The sequence below is a fragment of the Orcinus orca genome, chromosome 3, assembly GCF_937001465.1.
Source record: "Orcinus orca chromosome 3, mOrcOrc1.1, whole genome shotgun sequence".
In the NCBI taxonomy this organism is placed as follows: Eukaryota; Metazoa; Chordata; class Mammalia; order Artiodactyla; family Delphinidae; genus Orcinus; species Orcinus orca.
The window spans coordinates 157,926,391-157,944,064 of record NC_064561.1 but is presented as its reverse complement, the minus strand read 5'-3'; the positions used below and the strand labels follow the sequence as shown (position 1 = coordinate 157,944,064).

General features: G+C 39.8%; 1 protein-coding gene across 1 annotated transcript; it reads left to right on the top strand.

The window, feature by feature from the left end:
- The first annotated feature begins 2,043 nt into the window (after positions 1 to 2,043).
- LOC101288295 (phosphorylase b kinase regulatory subunit beta-like) lies at positions 2,044 to 8,745 on the top strand. Its single transcript, XM_033421152.2, is given in 3 exon segments — positions 2,044 to 2,124; positions 7,095 to 7,773; positions 7,776 to 8,745. Coding segments are annotated over 3 exon segments (1,575 nt in total). The 3' UTR covers positions 8,591 to 8,745.
- Positions 8,746 to 17,674: the final 8,929 nt, after the last annotated feature.

The following is a 17,674-nucleotide window of genomic DNA, read 5'->3' as shown; positions in this document are numbered from 1 at the left end:
TTATAAGATATTCTTCTTTAGTACTCTTGCTGTACTTCTGGCCAAATCACTTGCATGCTTTTTATCAGGCACTGTGGGTCTAAACTTTTCACCTTGACATAAATTAACAGCAGAAAGAAAGATCATGTTGGGATAAATAAACAGGTTAAAAAACTTAAAAAGGAAAAGAATTGGCTCAGTGGCCATGATACAAGCCAGAAAAAGCATGGGATGGAACACTGATATTTACAGGCCTAAATTGCTACAGAGCAATATGGAACAGTTACTCTGATGGCTATAATCCTTTGATCATGCTCTCTGGATTTCGCTGGATGACGAACTGCAAGAAAAATATATTTATTGTGCTTTTTTTGGTACTGCAATGGATCTATTTATCTGGGTGCTAAACTATTTTGGGAAACGACCAACTTAATAAACCATTCAAAGGGGAACGTATTAGTCTGGAAATTGCAAACTTCTTAACGATTAACTAACTCATATTAGCCCTTCAGTAAACCATTTAACTCTTTGTAAATGGCCCTTATAATACCCACATAGCTAAGTAATCATCTTTTGGTAAGTCACACACATAATACCCAACCCATGTGTGCATAAACTAAGATTATATATATTGATTAGCTCTCCCTTACACCAAAACGTACTCTTTCCACATTAAATATTTCCTATTAGAAATAAACCAACTTATAACCTATTGATGATTTTGTAATACCTATCCTCCATCGCTGAGTATTTCACAGGAATTTAGTTATATTTACAAAGTAATATTCTGCTACCATTCAGTCATGTTTCCTCCAAATAACATTGTGAGGTGGTTGTCTAAAAGAAAAAAAAATGTTCAAGTAAATTTCCCATTGTCTCTCTCTCTCTCTCTCTCTCACACACACATGCACACACACACACACACACACACACACACACACACACACACACTCTTCTGCATTAGAACTTAGTATCTAGGGTACAAATTATTCATTATAAAAATCACCAAGTGTCAGAGTTCCCTGGTGGCACAGTGGTTAAGAATCCACCTGCCAATGCAGGGGACATGTGTTCGAGCCCTGGTCCGGGAAGATCCCACATGCCGTGGAGCAGCTAAGGCCATGCGCCACAACTTCTGAGCCTGCGCTCTGGAGCCCGCGTGCCACAACTACTGAAGCTCGCGTGCCTAGAGCCCATGCTCTGTAACAAGAGAAGCCACTGCAATGAGAAGCCTGCGTGCTGCAGGAAAGAGTAGCCCCGCTCGCCACAACTAGAGAAAGCCCACAAGCAGCAATGAAGAAACAACGCAGCCATAAATTAATTAATTAATTAAAAAAAAATTTTTTTTAAACTCACCAAGTGTCCCAATTTATAACATATCAAATTAAAAGAACAAAAGCCAGATCTATAAAGAAGATAGTTTCACCTGCTTAACATTCACTAAATATTGTTTGCTTGTCATCAACAAGTCTCCTAAGCGGAGTTCAACAAAACTGCTTGGTCTGATTCAACCCCCAAATTTACTTAACATGTATTAGGTGACAGGAAACACAAAAGCAAAGATATGATCTCTACTGTCAAGTTTATTTGGGAGACAGACATGCACACACTGAGAACTGGGTCAGAGGGGTGATCAGGGCGATACGGAACCGAAAGGTAGGAGGTGATTTATTCAATCTAGGTAAGGACAGGGTACAGGGGGGAGGGGAGAGAGTCATGAAAGACTACTAGAATAGACAGCATTTAAGCTAGATATTACCTCTCCAGATGAGTATGATTTCACCAGGAAGAAAATAAAGGAAAGGACATTTCAAGCAAAGAGGACTATAAGAGAAAAAAATAAAAATTAATATAGGTATTTATAATAAATATAAAATTAGATAGTATATTCATAGAATCCTAAGTAGAGAGCCAGTACGTATTTATAAAAAAGTTATGCTGAAAAAGATGGCAAAGCTCTTCTGGGAAGCGTTCAATTCATCGTTAGAAAAAAAATCAGTGTGTTCCTGTGTGATGTATTTCTGACCTGTCCTTATGTACCAATGGAATTGGCAAAGGGCAGAAATGAGGCAGGGAGCAAAACTAAAGCAGGAGGCAACCTCTGGATACACTGAGTGCACTGAGAGATGGGATCAAGACAACCCAGTGAGTGACCCTGGTAGGAGGCCTGCAGAAGAAATGGCGGGCGGGGTGGGGGGAACATATAAATTAGAGAAAGCAAAATAGAACTTAGAGGTTCATGGAGGATAACATAAGCAGTCCTTTGGCCACTTGCTCTCCTAAAAATAGAAGCATCACCAGAGACATTTGGCAAGATGCCAACGACCCTGGAGCTCAGAACTCAGGAAAGAATTCTTCAGTTAGAAATGCTTGAAGTCAAAGGTGAATGACTCTGTTTTAATGAGAGGCAACATGATTTAGTGTTCAAGAGTTTAGGCTCAGGCCACCACTTTCTGTTGGACTTTCAACAAGCCATTTAATCTCTATTTACCTTGGTTTATTCATTTCTAAAATTGGGAAATAATAGTGTCTACCTCATAGAACTGTTATATAGATTAGAAAGGTAATATATGTAAAGTACTCCGAACAACCAGGATCCAGGCAGAGAAGCCAAACCCTGGGAATCTGTTTTCAAGTATGTTGGATGTGCTGAAAGATTAAACAGGGGAACATGAAGCAATCCAGAAATTAACAAGTACAGGAAGTCTCTCTACCCCATAGGACTGGAAAGCAAAGGGAGGAGGTAGTTTAACAGTGCGTAAGAGCCGGAACCATGAGAAAGACATAGCCATTTCCGGAGATCCTACTGGAAACATAAAGATGAGGATATACCCTGTCTCCAGTCCTCCAACCTTCCGCCAGTGCTTATTTTCTGAAATGTGCTAGAAGCCAGTTGGTAAGGGAGTCCATAAAATATAGTTATCTGGGAAAGGGGAAGGGCTGGAAATACGTCTGATGCCAAGTAGGCAAATGATTGGAAGGCCTCTCAAAAAATGTTAGCAGCTATTACTATATTTTATGTTTGATCTGGGATACAGCAATCACTTTGCTTCCCTCTACCCAGGAAATGGTGATTCTGGGCTGATTCTAAATTCTTCTGTGAGAAGATTGCAGTTATAGCTATAAATAAAATCTGAAATTCAGAATAAAAGTCAACTCCAGAGGAATCAGACAGTAGCTGACATCATGAGATCAGCCATAGAGTACATAGAGAGGGTAAAGAAGATCTGAAGATGGAGCATTAGGAAACACTGACATTTAAAAGGGTACAAATCAGTAATGGAGTATAATCTGTAAAAATACTGAATCACTATGCTATACATCTGAAACTAATATAATATTATAAATCAACTGTACTTCAATTTTTTAAAAAGCATCCAAATTGAAAAAGAAGTAAAATTGTATCCATTTGCAGATGACATGGTATTATATATGTAGAAAACCCTAAAGACTCCACACACACAAAAAAATCCTGCTAGAACTAATAAACAAATACAGTAAATTTGCAGGACTCAAAAGCAGTATACAAAAAAGCAGTTGTGTTTCTATGAACTATCAGAAAAAGAAATTAAGAAAACAATCTCATTTACAAATACCATCAAAAAGAATAAATACTTAAGAATAAATTTCAACAAGGAGGTGAAAAATCTGTGCACTGAAGATTATAAGACATTGCTGAAAGAAACTGAAGAAGGCACAAATAAATGGAAAGATATTCCATATTCATGGACTGGAAGAATAAGTTCTGGAGATCTAATGTACAACATGGTGATTATAGTTAGTAATACTGTATTATATACTTGAAGTTGCTAACAGGGTAGATTTTAAATTGTTCTCACCACAAAAAAGAAGTGGTAATTATGTGATGTGATGCAGGTGTTAGCTAATGGCATGGTGGTAATCATTCTGCAATATATGAGTGTGTCAAATCAAAACACTGTATACCTTAAACATACAGAATGTTATATGTCAATTATATCTCAATAAAGCTGGAAAAAAATAAATAAAAGGAGGATCTTTTTCTGTCATCCCTTCCTGAACTCCTATTACACTTAGAGTTGAACCTGAACAGTTTTACTGTCTCTAATATTTTCAGATATACTAATTTTTGTGTTCCCAGATTTCAGCCTTGATTACTGGGATTGGCTCTTATATTTATTTTACAGTCGTCACCTCCCCAATGTGCCCAACACACATTTAGCAGTCAGTGAATAATTTAGGAGTGATTTTAGGAACCTCTAAAGAAGGAAATAACAGTTTCTCTTGGCAACTCAACAACAGACCTAGAAATCCCTGAGTTATCCAACTACTCTCCCCTTTCCCTCCAACTCTGAAGTTAAAACAATCTCTGCTTTCTTCTTCCTAACCCATTGGACTGACTTAGCTCTCGTTATTCCCCTGTGCAGGTAATCTGACTGAGGATTAGGGCTAGGTGGGATGAAGCAGAACTAGGCAAGACTGAACAACTATATGCCTTAACTTCATCCTTACTTGCTCAAATTTAGCCAGCCCCACTTCCAACCTGACTGTGTCTACTCCTGTGATTACCAGTCACTGCCTATATACTTCAACTGTCAGGAAAGCCATATTTACAGAAATTGAGCCTAACATTCCAATGTCTCCATCTAGAAATGGCCATGGGATATGGATTATAGACTAGGTTTCAAATTCTATTTCTGTCACTTACTAGCTGAGTAACTGTATATTAATTCCTAGGGATGCTATAATAAAATACCATAAACTTGGAGGTTTAAAACAACAGAAATTCATTATCTCACAGTTCTGGAGGCTAGAAGTCTAAAATCAGAATGTCAGCAGGCCCATGCTCCCTTTGAAGTCTGTAGGGGAATCATTCCTTGCCTCTGCCTAGCTTCTGGTGCTCTAACTGGTCTACCTGCTAAACTGTCTTCTGTACATGTGGATATGCCTGCCTCCACCACACACACACACATACCGTGCTATCCTGCTCCCTCCTCTACCACTGTCAGGACTAACATGGTGCTCCAGTCTCTCTTCTCTCGGCAGATGTTCAGATAAACACAGGACAGAATGCATCAGATCATCCCAATGCACTGAGCCTTGCCCGAGCCCTCAGTGCTGTGACTCAAGTCCATTTCCTTAGTATTAAATATATTACAAGGTAATATTTAAATTTGACTGAGCTCACTACCATTTTTTTTTTTCCTTTGAAGAATATACTGAAAGCAACGGCCTTCCCTCCAGATGGAAAATAATTCAGTGGGCAGCACCACTGTGTCCAGCCTCTTTTTCACACCCTCATTTCTCACTCATTCCTCTAATTCACTGAAGCTCAAGGCTAAGGAGAGGAAGCATTCTTTCCTCTAGACAGGCAAATGTATAGCTCAGCTCACTTTCTGTTTCTATGTTAAAACAAGATCAAGGGTTACTGGAGGCGAGGATTTTCTGTTCATGTGCAGCAATAGCACCTTCCAGTTTTTAATAAATCTAAAACAATCTTGTTTTCTTTCTATAATTAGGATGTAAGCCAGTCCCTGTCAGGCTGACTCATTCAGCTCCCCATGCACTGTGACTAGAGTGTCACTGTTCCAGAATTGCGGTACGGAGTGCTTTTGTCTGGGTCTGGGGCATAAATAGAACAAAGGAAAAGATTTTCCTGAGAGAAAACCTTGAAAGCCAAGAAATGATAACCTTTTCTCACACTGAGGGCTGGGGGTAGGGGTGAGGGAATAGTAAAACAAACCCATGTCCTTCCTCTGGCTTTCCTGTCTTCAAAGGGAGTCAGGGCCCACATGACTTCCTTCCCAGGCACTGGCTGACAATGTTAAAATTGCCCAGCAAGTTCCCCATACCATAAGACAGTTAGCCAGGTTGTTAGTTTACTTCTCTAGAAGACAAATATCCTAACCTAGTACCTCTTTCCTCCAGTATTCATGTACAAGGAAACTTGTGAAGAGTTTAGAGAACTTAAAGAGCCATTTGCGTGTCCTCTAGGGTTACTCCTCATTTGACAAGAGGCAGCCTTAGAAAGAGAAGCATCTTTCTGTCAGGAAGTAGGGCACACAGGAAATAGTCACTCTCCCCTATGTATTAAGTGGGTGCCGCACTTTCCTCCTTTCTCCTCTGAAGCCTTCCCTAATGAACCTTAAATGCTCTTGTCACTTAACTATTGGCATCCCTTAGCTAATAAGTGACATAGTCATATAGTCACCTCTATTAGTTTGTACTTAAGTCTCTATTCTGCTTCCTCTGTGAGCACTTTGCTTTCCTCTTGCAGGTCTTAGTTAGTACCCTCAGTCTTGTAGCATAGCTCAGGGTATATAAGCCTGTATCTCTCACTATACTGTAAATCCTTTAACATAAGGGATTCTGTGCACCACTCACCCCCCTGCTAAGGCCTTGCATTCTTGCTCAAAAATGCTTGTTGAATGAAAAATTAACAGGTGCTTTTATAGGCCTTTTTCATTTATATGTCCATAAATTCTTGATCGACACTGCAATTTCTTTAGAAACACCTATTCCCAGTATGCTGCTCTCTTCTTCCCATCTACCAACACACCCATAAACACACACACACACATTCACACTTTGTAGTTTAAGCAAAACTAGCAACCAGTTAATAAATATTTCAGTTAATAAATATTTCGATGTGCATTGGGTTGGCCAGAAAGTTCATTCGGTTTTAAGTAAAAATAAAAGACACATGTTTCATTTTCACCAAGAACTTTGGGTATTCATTAACCAAAGGAACTTTTTGGCCAACCCAATATTATCTTTCTGATCTATGTGCATATATGCATTTAAAGAATGAAGAAAGCAAGAACAACAACGACAACAAAAATCAAGCAGCCAAGAAGACAAAACCTACTATCTTATTCCTGGGATTCCAGGAAGCGATCTTAATATTACCGTCATATAAAAATAAATGAGTACAAATAAATACTCTGATCAGGTCCTTAATTAAATCCAGCCTGCATAGATATTCTTTAAAAAATATTTATTGAATGCCTACTATGAACCACACAGTATTCTACGAGCTGGGGATAAAGACCTTGTACCGAGTCCTTTCCCTGGGATCCGACCTCTGAAGCCCAAGCCTCAGCTCCCAGCCCCCACCCTCCCCGGGGGGTGAGCAGACAAGCCTCTCAGGTTATCCTGTCATACCAAAGTACTACTCTGTGCCAGCTGATTTTGTAGAATATGAAAAAAGAAACCCTGGTAGTCAGAAGCGATTTCCTAGCAACTGTGGCCGTGATGGAAAACTGTTTCTCTGGGGACAAGCCCTTTATGTCATCGCAAAACTCCTGGCTGATGAATTAATTAGTCCTGAAGACATTGATCCTGTTCAGCGTTATGTCCCACTACGGAATCAACGTAATGTGAGCATGAGGTTTTCCAATCAGGGCCCACTGGAAAATGATTTGGTTGTTTATGTAGCGCTCATAGCAGAAAGCCAACGCCTTCAAGTTTTCCTCAACACATATGGTATTCAGACTCAAACTCCTCAACAGGTAGAACCCATTCAGATCTGGGCCCAGCAGGAGCTTGTGAAAGCTTATTTCCATCTGGGGATCAATGAAAAATCAGGACTCTGCGGAAGGCCAGATAGGCCCATTGGCTGCCTCGGTACATCAAAGATTTATCACATTCTAGGAAAGACTGTGGTTTGTGGCAGCAAAAAATGTTGGTCGGTGGTGCGCCATACAGCAAGTCTTTTAAGTAAACTAGTGGACAGCCTGGCCCCATCCATTACTAATGTTTTAGTGCAGGGCAAACAGGTAACTCTGGGTGCCTTTGGACATGAAGAAGAGGCTATCTCAATCCTTTGTCTCCAAGAGTGATTAAGAACATCATCTATTACAAGTGTAATACCCATGATGAGAGGGAGTTGGTCATTCAGCAAGAACTGGTCATTCACATTGGCTGGATCATCTCCAATCACCCGGAGTTATCCCGTGGCATGCTGAAAATACGAACTGGGTGGATAATCCATGCTATGGGGTATGAACTACAGATCCGTGGCGGAAACAAGCCAGCCAGAGACTTATATCAGATGTCACCTAGTGAAGTGAAACAGCTTCTCCTGGGTATTCTGCAGCCTCGACGGAATGGAAGATGTTGGCTGAACAGGTGTCAGATCGATGGGTCTTTGAATAGAACTCCCCCTGAGTTCTATGACTAAGTGTGGCAGATCCTGGAGCACACACCCAATGGAATCATTGTAGCCGGAAGGCATTTGCCCCAGCAACCAACCCTGTCAGATATGACCATGTATGAGATGAATTTCTCTTTCCTTGTTGAAGACATGTTGGGAAATATTGACCAGCCAAAATACAGACAGATAGTTGTGGAGTTACTAATGGTTGTATCCATTGTACTGGAAAGAAACCCTGAGCTAGAATTTCAAGACAAAGTAGATCTAGACAAACCGGCGAAAGAAGCATTTCATGAATTTCAAAAAGATGAGAGTCTACTAAAAGAAGCTGAAAAACAAGATGACATGACTTCCTTTTACAGTACTCGCCCCCTGGGAAAAAGAGGAACATGCAGCTATTTGACAAAGGTCGTGATGAATTTGCTGCTGGAAGGAGAAGTCAAGCCAAGCAATGATGACCCATGTCTGGTTAGCTAGTGAGGAAGGTGTTAGAGACTCTGTTGAGGCAGGTTTTCCAGAAGTGTGTTAAGTTTGTGTTGAAGCTTAATCAAGGCAGCCATTAATGTGTGGGCTGATCATGCTGGTGAGTAGTTGCCCCACCCTTGGCAGAGTTATTGGACCTCTTGCATGCCATAAGCAATCTGATGGTAAGAACTGCTTATAGGGCTTCCCTGGTGGCGCAGTGGTTGAGAGTCCGCCTGCCGATGTAGGGGACACGGGTTCGTGCCCCTGTCGGGGAAGATCCCACATGCCGCGAAGCGGCTGGGCCCGTGAGCCATGGCCGCTGAGCCTGCGCGTCCGGAGCCTGTGCTCCGCAACAGGAGAGGCCACAACAGTGAGAGGCCCGCACCGCAAAAAAAAATCAAATAAAATACGGCATTGTTTCTCATCATCAAAAAAAAAAAAAAAAAAAAAGAACTGCTTATAATCAAGTGAAAGTAAGTTCTCATGATTATGCCCACTACAATAAAAATCTTTACTGAACAATAGTAATTGTTTATGAATTGAAAGTTCACCACTGCATGTTTTATGATTACACAGCTCGTCAAAATGAGTCTTTGCACTTTGGACTAAATTCCCACCTTACTGCCAATTAAATGAATTTTCCAACTAATTATGCGTACTAGGAATGCAAATATATTGAAAGAATGGTACATTTTTTTAAGTGGCATTATAATGCTAGAAAAAGATACCAGTATGCATCATAAAAGCAAAATCAGCCAGTTGATATTTTGATTCTCAAACTGCATTATTGATAATATTTTAGTAGACAGAGCTATTGTACAATTTTTGCCTTGTAAACATGATTGTGGTTTTGTATTTGTGCTAACTGTAGTGGTTGAACTAAAATAATAAATCTATGCCTGATCAAAAAAAAAAAGACCTTGTATCTTGGAAGCTCATATTCTATAATGGGTGGGAACAGACAATAAACAATATATACATACAAGAGGTCAGGTAGAGTCAGTGTATAAAGGGAAACACAACAGTTCAGGGGACAGAAGGAGGAGCATAGAGGGAAAGCTTTGATTTTTCATAGAAACTTGTTATTAAATTTAATTTTCGATAAATACACACCTTTCTCTCACCCTTATCCACTCTGGAGAGGAACAGAAATCCTCCCATTCCCTACATGTGGGGACTTCCATGTATAACGCCTGAGATGTTAGGATGGCATACAAAAATACTGTTTCCAGAGGGGGAAGAAGAAGCTATCTATTGCTACCTTCACCTTCAGACACCCTCCCCAGGCCCCTTTTGCTCCTTTAGAAAAAGCCCCTGGGAATCCATTTGAGTGTAGAAAAGCCTTTCCTCTAGAGAGGCATTCAAACCCCAACGTAGAATAAAAGGCTCCGAGATTAATTGAGGAAGAGCGAGAATGGCTAGCCAGTCAGATCCTAGCGGGGGAGGGGATTTACACCTCCATTACCCTGAGGTCAGCTTGAATAAAGTGAAAGCTGAGCCATGTAGATATATGGCAGAAGGGCATTTTAGGAAGAAGAAGGAACAAATGTAGAGTCCCTTAGAGGGGGAGTGTTTACCACATTTGAGCAAGAGCAATGGAGCCAGCATGGTTGAAGAGGAGTAAGAAATGGAAAGAGATAAGGGGGAACCAGATGGCACAGGGCCTTGCGTAGTGAATGACCCTTTAGAAACTGGCATTAATTTTATCTCTCTGAAAAAGGGAAAGGCTTGAAATAAAGTAAAACCAAAGGAGGACGGGAGGTGAGAAGAAAGAGAAAGGAAAAAATCCTAAGACTACATGCAAGTAGCTTTGCTTCTTTGTTGTTAATGGATGTGCTAAATTAATTTCAGGAAGGAACTTGTTAAAGTCTCTCTGCTCATCTCTTACAGCCGCCTTCCTCTCTAACCCTGATGTCAATGTCTAACTTCTGATGTCTTCATCTACAGCCATAACTATTTACAAGCCCTAATGACTGGTTTCCCTCTCCATTCTATCCCATTTCAACACAACCACATTGCTGTCACAGCAATCTTCCTAAAATCGGTAACTTATTATGTTTTTCTCATCTGAGTCTTCCTTTTAAGTTTCCTTCTCTAACCCAAGTACCCCACACTCTATAACAAACTGCAGTCCCCACTCTAGATTTAGTAGTTATTCCCAGAACACACCAGGCACTTTCACACTTTTATCCATACTTCACCTGGAGTACTCCTCCCAATACCTCTCATTCTATACATCCACTCCAATCACCCTACCTCTGTAAACCTTTGACAACATCCCCATGTGTATTCCATCGCCATGGAAGAATTCATCATTTCCTCCCATATGCTTGCATGATACTTTACATATGTCACCACTGCAGCTCTTAACACATTTTATCAGAATGTGGTTATTAGATGGCTCTCTTCCTTGCAGAATGTGAGTTCTTTTAAGGTCAGGAACACCATACTCTTCATTTTTATATCCCAGCTACTCAGCAGAGTAACATATTTTAATACTTTTTTTTTTTTTTTTTTTTGTAGTACGCGGGCCTCTCTCTGCTGTGGCCTCTCCCGTTGCGGAGCACAGGCTCCGGACGCGCAGGCTCAGAGGCCATGGCTCACGGGCCCAGCCGCTCCACGGCATGTAGGATCTTCCTGGACCGGGGCACGAACCCGTGGTCCCCTGCATTGGCAGGTGGACTCTCAACCACTGCGCCACCAGGGAAGCCCATATTTTAAAAGATGTTTAATAACTATTTCTTGGATTAAAAACTAGAAATAATAGGAAATGACAGGAAAATGGGGAAAGTCTCAAAGCAGAATTAGAAAACATGAGAAATCAAGACGGTAAAGAGATTTGCAAAGTCAGCAGAAAGAAAAAAACATCACCAAAGATTAAAGCCAGAACAAAACTTTTATCTTCTTTAATCACTTCATTTGATAAGGGGTAGAACTGGGATTCAGAGTGCTCAAGCAGCAAATAAGCAGAAGACCTTGAACTCAAGTCTCATTGTTTGGTCCACAGTTCCTAGAGAACAACACAAACCACAGACACACAAAGCACCTGTAGATTGTCCTGCTCACCTGCAGACTATGCCTCTCTAACTGAGATGGAAAAAGTTTGAAGCAATTTTAATGCACCATCAAGTTCTTTTAAAGCATTTTAATTTTACTTTTATTTACTTAAAAACTTTTTTCATATGACAGTTTTACTCCCCTGCATATACTGTGTATATGTATATCGGTATACCACTTCATGGTTTAGGAAGCAGTAACCTATCATTTCACCAGGTTCTCACAACAGTCCTTTGCGTTTTTGGTTTCAATTAGTTATTTTTCCCTTCACTATTCCACTGCTTCCTATAACTATAAAAGGTCACTTAAGATATCAAATAGGCAGCTGAAAATACCGTCTGCACTTCTATAGTTTAATATAGATGCACTGAAGACGGGACATCAGGAGCACTGGGTTCTGATGCTGCCAACCCTGAGCTGTCACTTAACCTTCTGTGCCTCAGTTTATGCATCCAGAATTCAGGGAGGCTTGACCAGATCCCTGGTTTCCAAATCTGGCTAGGCATCAAAACTATCTGGAGGCCTTAATCTTTTAGATCCCCTTCCCAGAACATCTCAGGGGATGAGGACCAGAAATCTGTATTTTAAAAGCTCTCCAGGTGATTCTGATGAGCGGTCACGTCGGGAAATCTCTAAACCAGATGATGTCTCAAGTCCCTGATTGCTCTAAAACTATGAATAAACCATTTTTCTCTTTTGCATCCATTGCTTTTTGTGCAAATCAGTCTTTAGACCCAGACACTGGGTTCCTCTCTGTGGCCTGGAGAAAACAGACTTAAGATGGTAAGACTAGCAAGACCTCAGAATTAATGGCTTTGACTATATCCTGGCCAACAGGACCACATGAGAGCATAGTTTTCTTTATTTTCCAACAGTAGGCTTCTTAAGTGAAAGAACTCACATATTTTCCAGAAGGGTCTGACTGTTCTCAACAATGTAAGGGTTTATTATTATTATTTTCATCTGTTAACATTTCCCGTTGGACTCTAAAAGCCATCTAAAATACTGAAGAAACTCAATGTCTTGTGTCTTATTTAACAAAATACACTAAAATGATAAAATTAAGATGGAGTTTTCAACAAATTACTGATGCACAGATGGTGTTAAGGAGAAAACAACAAAGACAAGGAAAGAGACACCTCACCGTTACAAATTTTAAAACTTTAGTTTTATTTTATTTTTTTCTTTTTAGTTCAAATAAGAATTTTTCTGCGTCTGGAAAATCAACCTAATAACCCAACTGAAAAAAAGAGTAATACATAAACCACAAAACTAACTTATTGGTTGGTACAGCAAAGGGCAGAGCGTAAATTAGGAAGTCTAAAACTTGAAAGACTACCAGGAGTTGAATACATGTAATTAACTAATCTTAATCTTCTTTTGTTTCTCTCTTTAACTCACTGATTACACAGTATAAGATTAACTTTAAGACAAAGACTTAAAGTCTTTCACTGGAGACTCCCCTCCAAATTCATACTGCCCAATCACCTTCTGGGCTAATGAGTGATTTCACCAACGGTAAATCCACTGTTACTAGATCCAGACTGTAGTTCTTTATCTTATTCACAATTATGTCATAAAAACAGTCACATCTTTCTAAAATCATGATACTCAACATTCATTTATTTGTTTAAAAAGAATTTATGAATTAGGCACATAAAATGATGACTAAGTCTCTACCTGTTTTGAACATTCTGGAAGAGAAAGTACATAAGTAAATAACCTGACAGTTCAATTAGTGCAATAAAAAGTAAAATTTTGTAGGGTATCAAGGATAGTTTCATAGCAAAAGAGATATTTGAACTAAGTCTTGAGAAATAAGTAGAGTTTGCCCTGTAGTCAAGGAGGAAAGCACTTCCAAGCAGAGAAAGCATGGAGTAAGAAGCTCTTGAAGGAGTGGTGGGGGGCACACTTGGGGAGATAATATGAGCCAGGTGATGGCTAAGAATAGCTGGGCAGCATTTCCACTATAGCTTTTTCTGTGTTACACTTACGATATCTTCTTCTTATATCGGTCTTCCTTTCAAGAATTAGTTTAAAACCTCTAAAACATTAACAAATTCTTTGAAAATGTTTTCCTCTTGGTTGTCCAGAAATACGTTACCATTTGCCATTCCCTAGTATTCTGGTCAAACACCACAGTCCAGAAAATCAAATCTTTTTTATTAATCCCTCTACGTAATCAGTGTCCACTTCCCATATCCTACTTTTTTCTGATTCTACCTACCTCCCCCACTTCTCTGCACAAGTTCTTTATTTTTCTACAAAGAATTTCAAAGTCAATTAAAATACATTTTAGGCTTCCTAATGACTACATTAATATTCTGAAGAATATCAAATAGGTAGTCCTTAATAGATTTCATAAAAGTCAAGTTTTAGACATATATTTAGTAATAGTTGTGCTTTAGTGTGTGACTAAAGTTCAGACTTTGATAGAAAAGAAATTGAGTAAAAAAAAAAAAAAATCCTTTAATTCAGTTGATTATTCCTCTTAGAAGCCTGGCTGTTCAAACCTCAAGCCCCTCATGTAAGTACTACCAGCCTTTGATTGTAGTTTATATAAATGATATCACTTTAGAAAGAAATAGATAGCATTGGAAATGCTTGAATTTTATAAAACCAGAAATTACACTGTTAACACTAATTTTCCACTCAAAATTTCAAAACACACACACACACAGACGCACACACACACACCACATACACACACCACACACACACACCCCACACCCCAGTTTGGTCCTGAACGAATTTGCCAGCTTTGTTGCCAGTGGCAGGACTCAAAAGCTGGCAGGCCCAAAGCATGAAAGCATGTTCACCTCCTCACCTATACATGCTCAACTAAAAATGACTGAGGCTCTTCTGTTCCAAATTTAAAACACGTAAAAGCATTGAGATGGAACACTTGCCTCACCTAGCATGGCCTTGATCAGTTTTCCTGATCTTTGTCGTGAAAAGTTGCACGAGCAGACCTGGAGGGTTTTAGAAACTTAGGACTTGCTCAAGCCATGCTCGACCTTGGTTTTATCTGACCTGGTGCCTTCTTTGTGATCATCTATTTGTATGTTTTTCAATAATCCTCTTTTGATGTGGGCAGCTAGAAGATTTTAGTCCAGAACATCTCCAAAATTCAAATGTACCATTTTAATAATTTTTAATTTAAAAATAATCACTCTGGATACAGGAGTTCTGTAATTTTTTGTTTGAAATATCTTGTTTGTTTCCTAGCACCCTTTGTCTCATAACAGCTCCTTACTGCCAACAGAAAATGACCACATCAGAACCAAATCCGTCTATCCTCAAGTAACAGACATTGGTAGAGATACTACATTCTGAGACTGTTCGTCAGCCTTTGGCTGGTAGGGTTTAAATTCTGATTTACATTGGTTGCTCCAGAGATAAGACTTACAACTTCACAATCACTGAGATGGGCTCTGATTCTTTTCATATAGACAGAGAAATGGGAGAGAATGGTAGGGCAAAGAGTGGGGAAAACAGTTCAAAATTCAGCGGTAAAAAGAAAGACACATACAGAGGGTATGTGTATATATGTCGTCTTCATTTACTCTATTTGCTTTAATTTACCTTAACTTACCCAGGTTTTACTTGCTCAGAATGAGGTCACAGTGTAATGTAGATTCTATAGGCCCAGCAGGAGTATAAAGTTTTAATATTTTTTTATAAAGCCTTGAAAAACTATTTGTGGAATTTACCCCAATAAAATGACTTTTTTTTTTTTTTGGCCATGCTGCACAGCTTGTGGGAATTTAGTTCCCAACCAGGGACTGAACCCGGGCCACAGCAGTGAAAGCCCTGAATCCTAACCACTAGGCCATCAAAATGACATATTTAGAGGCAGAAATAAAAATACAAATTTAGGGACTTCCCTGGTGGTCCAGTGGTTAAGAATCCACCTTCCAATGCAGGGGACACAGGCTTGATCCCTGGTCGGGGAACTAAGATCCCACATGCCGTGGGGCAACTAAGCCCGCGCACCACTATTACTGAGCCCACGCGCCACAACTACGGAGCCCAAGCATTCTGGAGCCCATGTGCCACAACTAGAGAGAAGCCTGCGCGCCACAACTAGAGAGAGGCCTGTGCACCGCAACTAAGAGCCTATGCAGCCAAAAATAAATAAATAAATAAATATTTTAAAAAATACAAATTTAATAGCTCACATTGCCTTAAATTTATATAGCTTCAAATTTTTTTGTTAGTGTGCCTTTCCAATTAGTTTTTTTACCACGAATGTGACAATATTAATATATATCATATCATAATTTATCATGAATATAACACATTATTAATATTATGATAATGCACTTTTGAACATATGAAGAGTATGCATGCTAGATTACTCGCTGTGGAGAACACTGATTATACAGGAACTGGTTTAATGTTTGAGGTACACTGTACTCTACCAAGCAAAATCAGTCTACTTCATCCATCAAATTAATTGTTTCTTCTTCTTTGTATTAGACCCCCAGTATTTCAGCTGCCCTTCTATACTGCCACTATCTTCCTTAGGAACTTGCTTAGAAAAGAAAGAAGATATATGTTCAGAAGTAATAGAGCTTCAAAGGTATGACATGAAAGGCTACTCCTGTCTGTAATGAGACAATGCTTAGAAGTGAGAGATCCTAGGATGACTATGATCTCTTTACTGATGTCTCATCTTGGCCTATGTCCTAATTTGTTCCTAAGATGTCTCACCAGCCTTTTGGGCTTTGCTTATGCAAGACTCTTAGTCCACTCTATAAATATATCCTTGCCTTAACCCCATACCAAGAGTGTTAATCTTTCACTATTCCTTTCATTTCCACCAAAGACAGTACAGTTAGCTTCTTTCAGTACACCAGGTCTCTACTCCACGGCCCTGTCCTCTTTGAATTTAGATCATTCTGCACTCACTCCGCAGCTGTCTCTTTGCATTCATTCCTGGCCCTATATGAGAAAGGGTATTTCCCACATAACCCTACAGTGTTCTTCTCTGGGAACCAAAACAACCTCTATAGACTTTATAATCTCCTTCCCTGAAATTAATTCTATCTGAATTCTAGGTGCAGAAATCAGACCCCACATTTGTTTTCTCCCTAGCCAATTACCTTTTTGCATATTTTGATTCTTTTCTCTGACTAGGCAGTCCTTAGTTACTTAGCTCCTATGGTTGGTCAATTATGCTCTGAGATAGGTCACAACTCCTCATCTATTTTTCTGGGCCCGGTTTCTTAAATTGCCATGTAGTCAGGACTATGCTATTCCTCTTGTTCTGTATCTACTTTTTTCCTCCTCTAACATGACAGCTTCTCTTGATGCCCCCAAAAGAATAATGAATTCCCTTCCATGCACCTGACTTACTTCCTGTTACAGACTGAATGACTGTGTCCCCCTGATATGCATACAGTGAGCCCCAACCCCCAAAATGATGGTGTTTGGTGGTGGGGCCTTTGAGAGATAAGTAGGCTTAGATGAGGTCATGAGGATGGGGTCCCCATGATGGGATTATGCGATGTGTCCTAATAAGAAGGGGAAGAGAAATAAATTTCTGTTTAAGCTGCCCAGTCTATGGGATTGTCGTGGTACCCTGAGCAAAGCAAGGCACTCCCTGCATCCTCTCCACTAAGAATTCCGGAAATGACTGCTTCCTCAGCCTCATCACTACTGACCATCCAGAAGACTGCCTCTCTCTCTTCCCAGGGGTCTAGAGAAGACGTTCCAATATCACCTCATTACTTTTTACTAGACATTCTATTTGAACACTTTTTTTGCTTTAATGTATAAATCTTCCCATGAAAAGGTATATGGCGTTTCATCACCCCCATTGTTCTTCTTTATATCAAGCCAACCCTGCAGAGGCCAATTTCAGGCTCATTTTTTCCAATGAATGTTCTCTGATGGTTCCTTCCATTTTAATCTCTCCGTTTTCTAAACTTCTCTGGTATTATTGTCTATACCAAATAAATCAGAAATTTAACAAGCTTGTGCATTCTCTTCTCTTCTTGGGACTTCCCAGCAGTCCTGTGTTTCCTTTTGTAC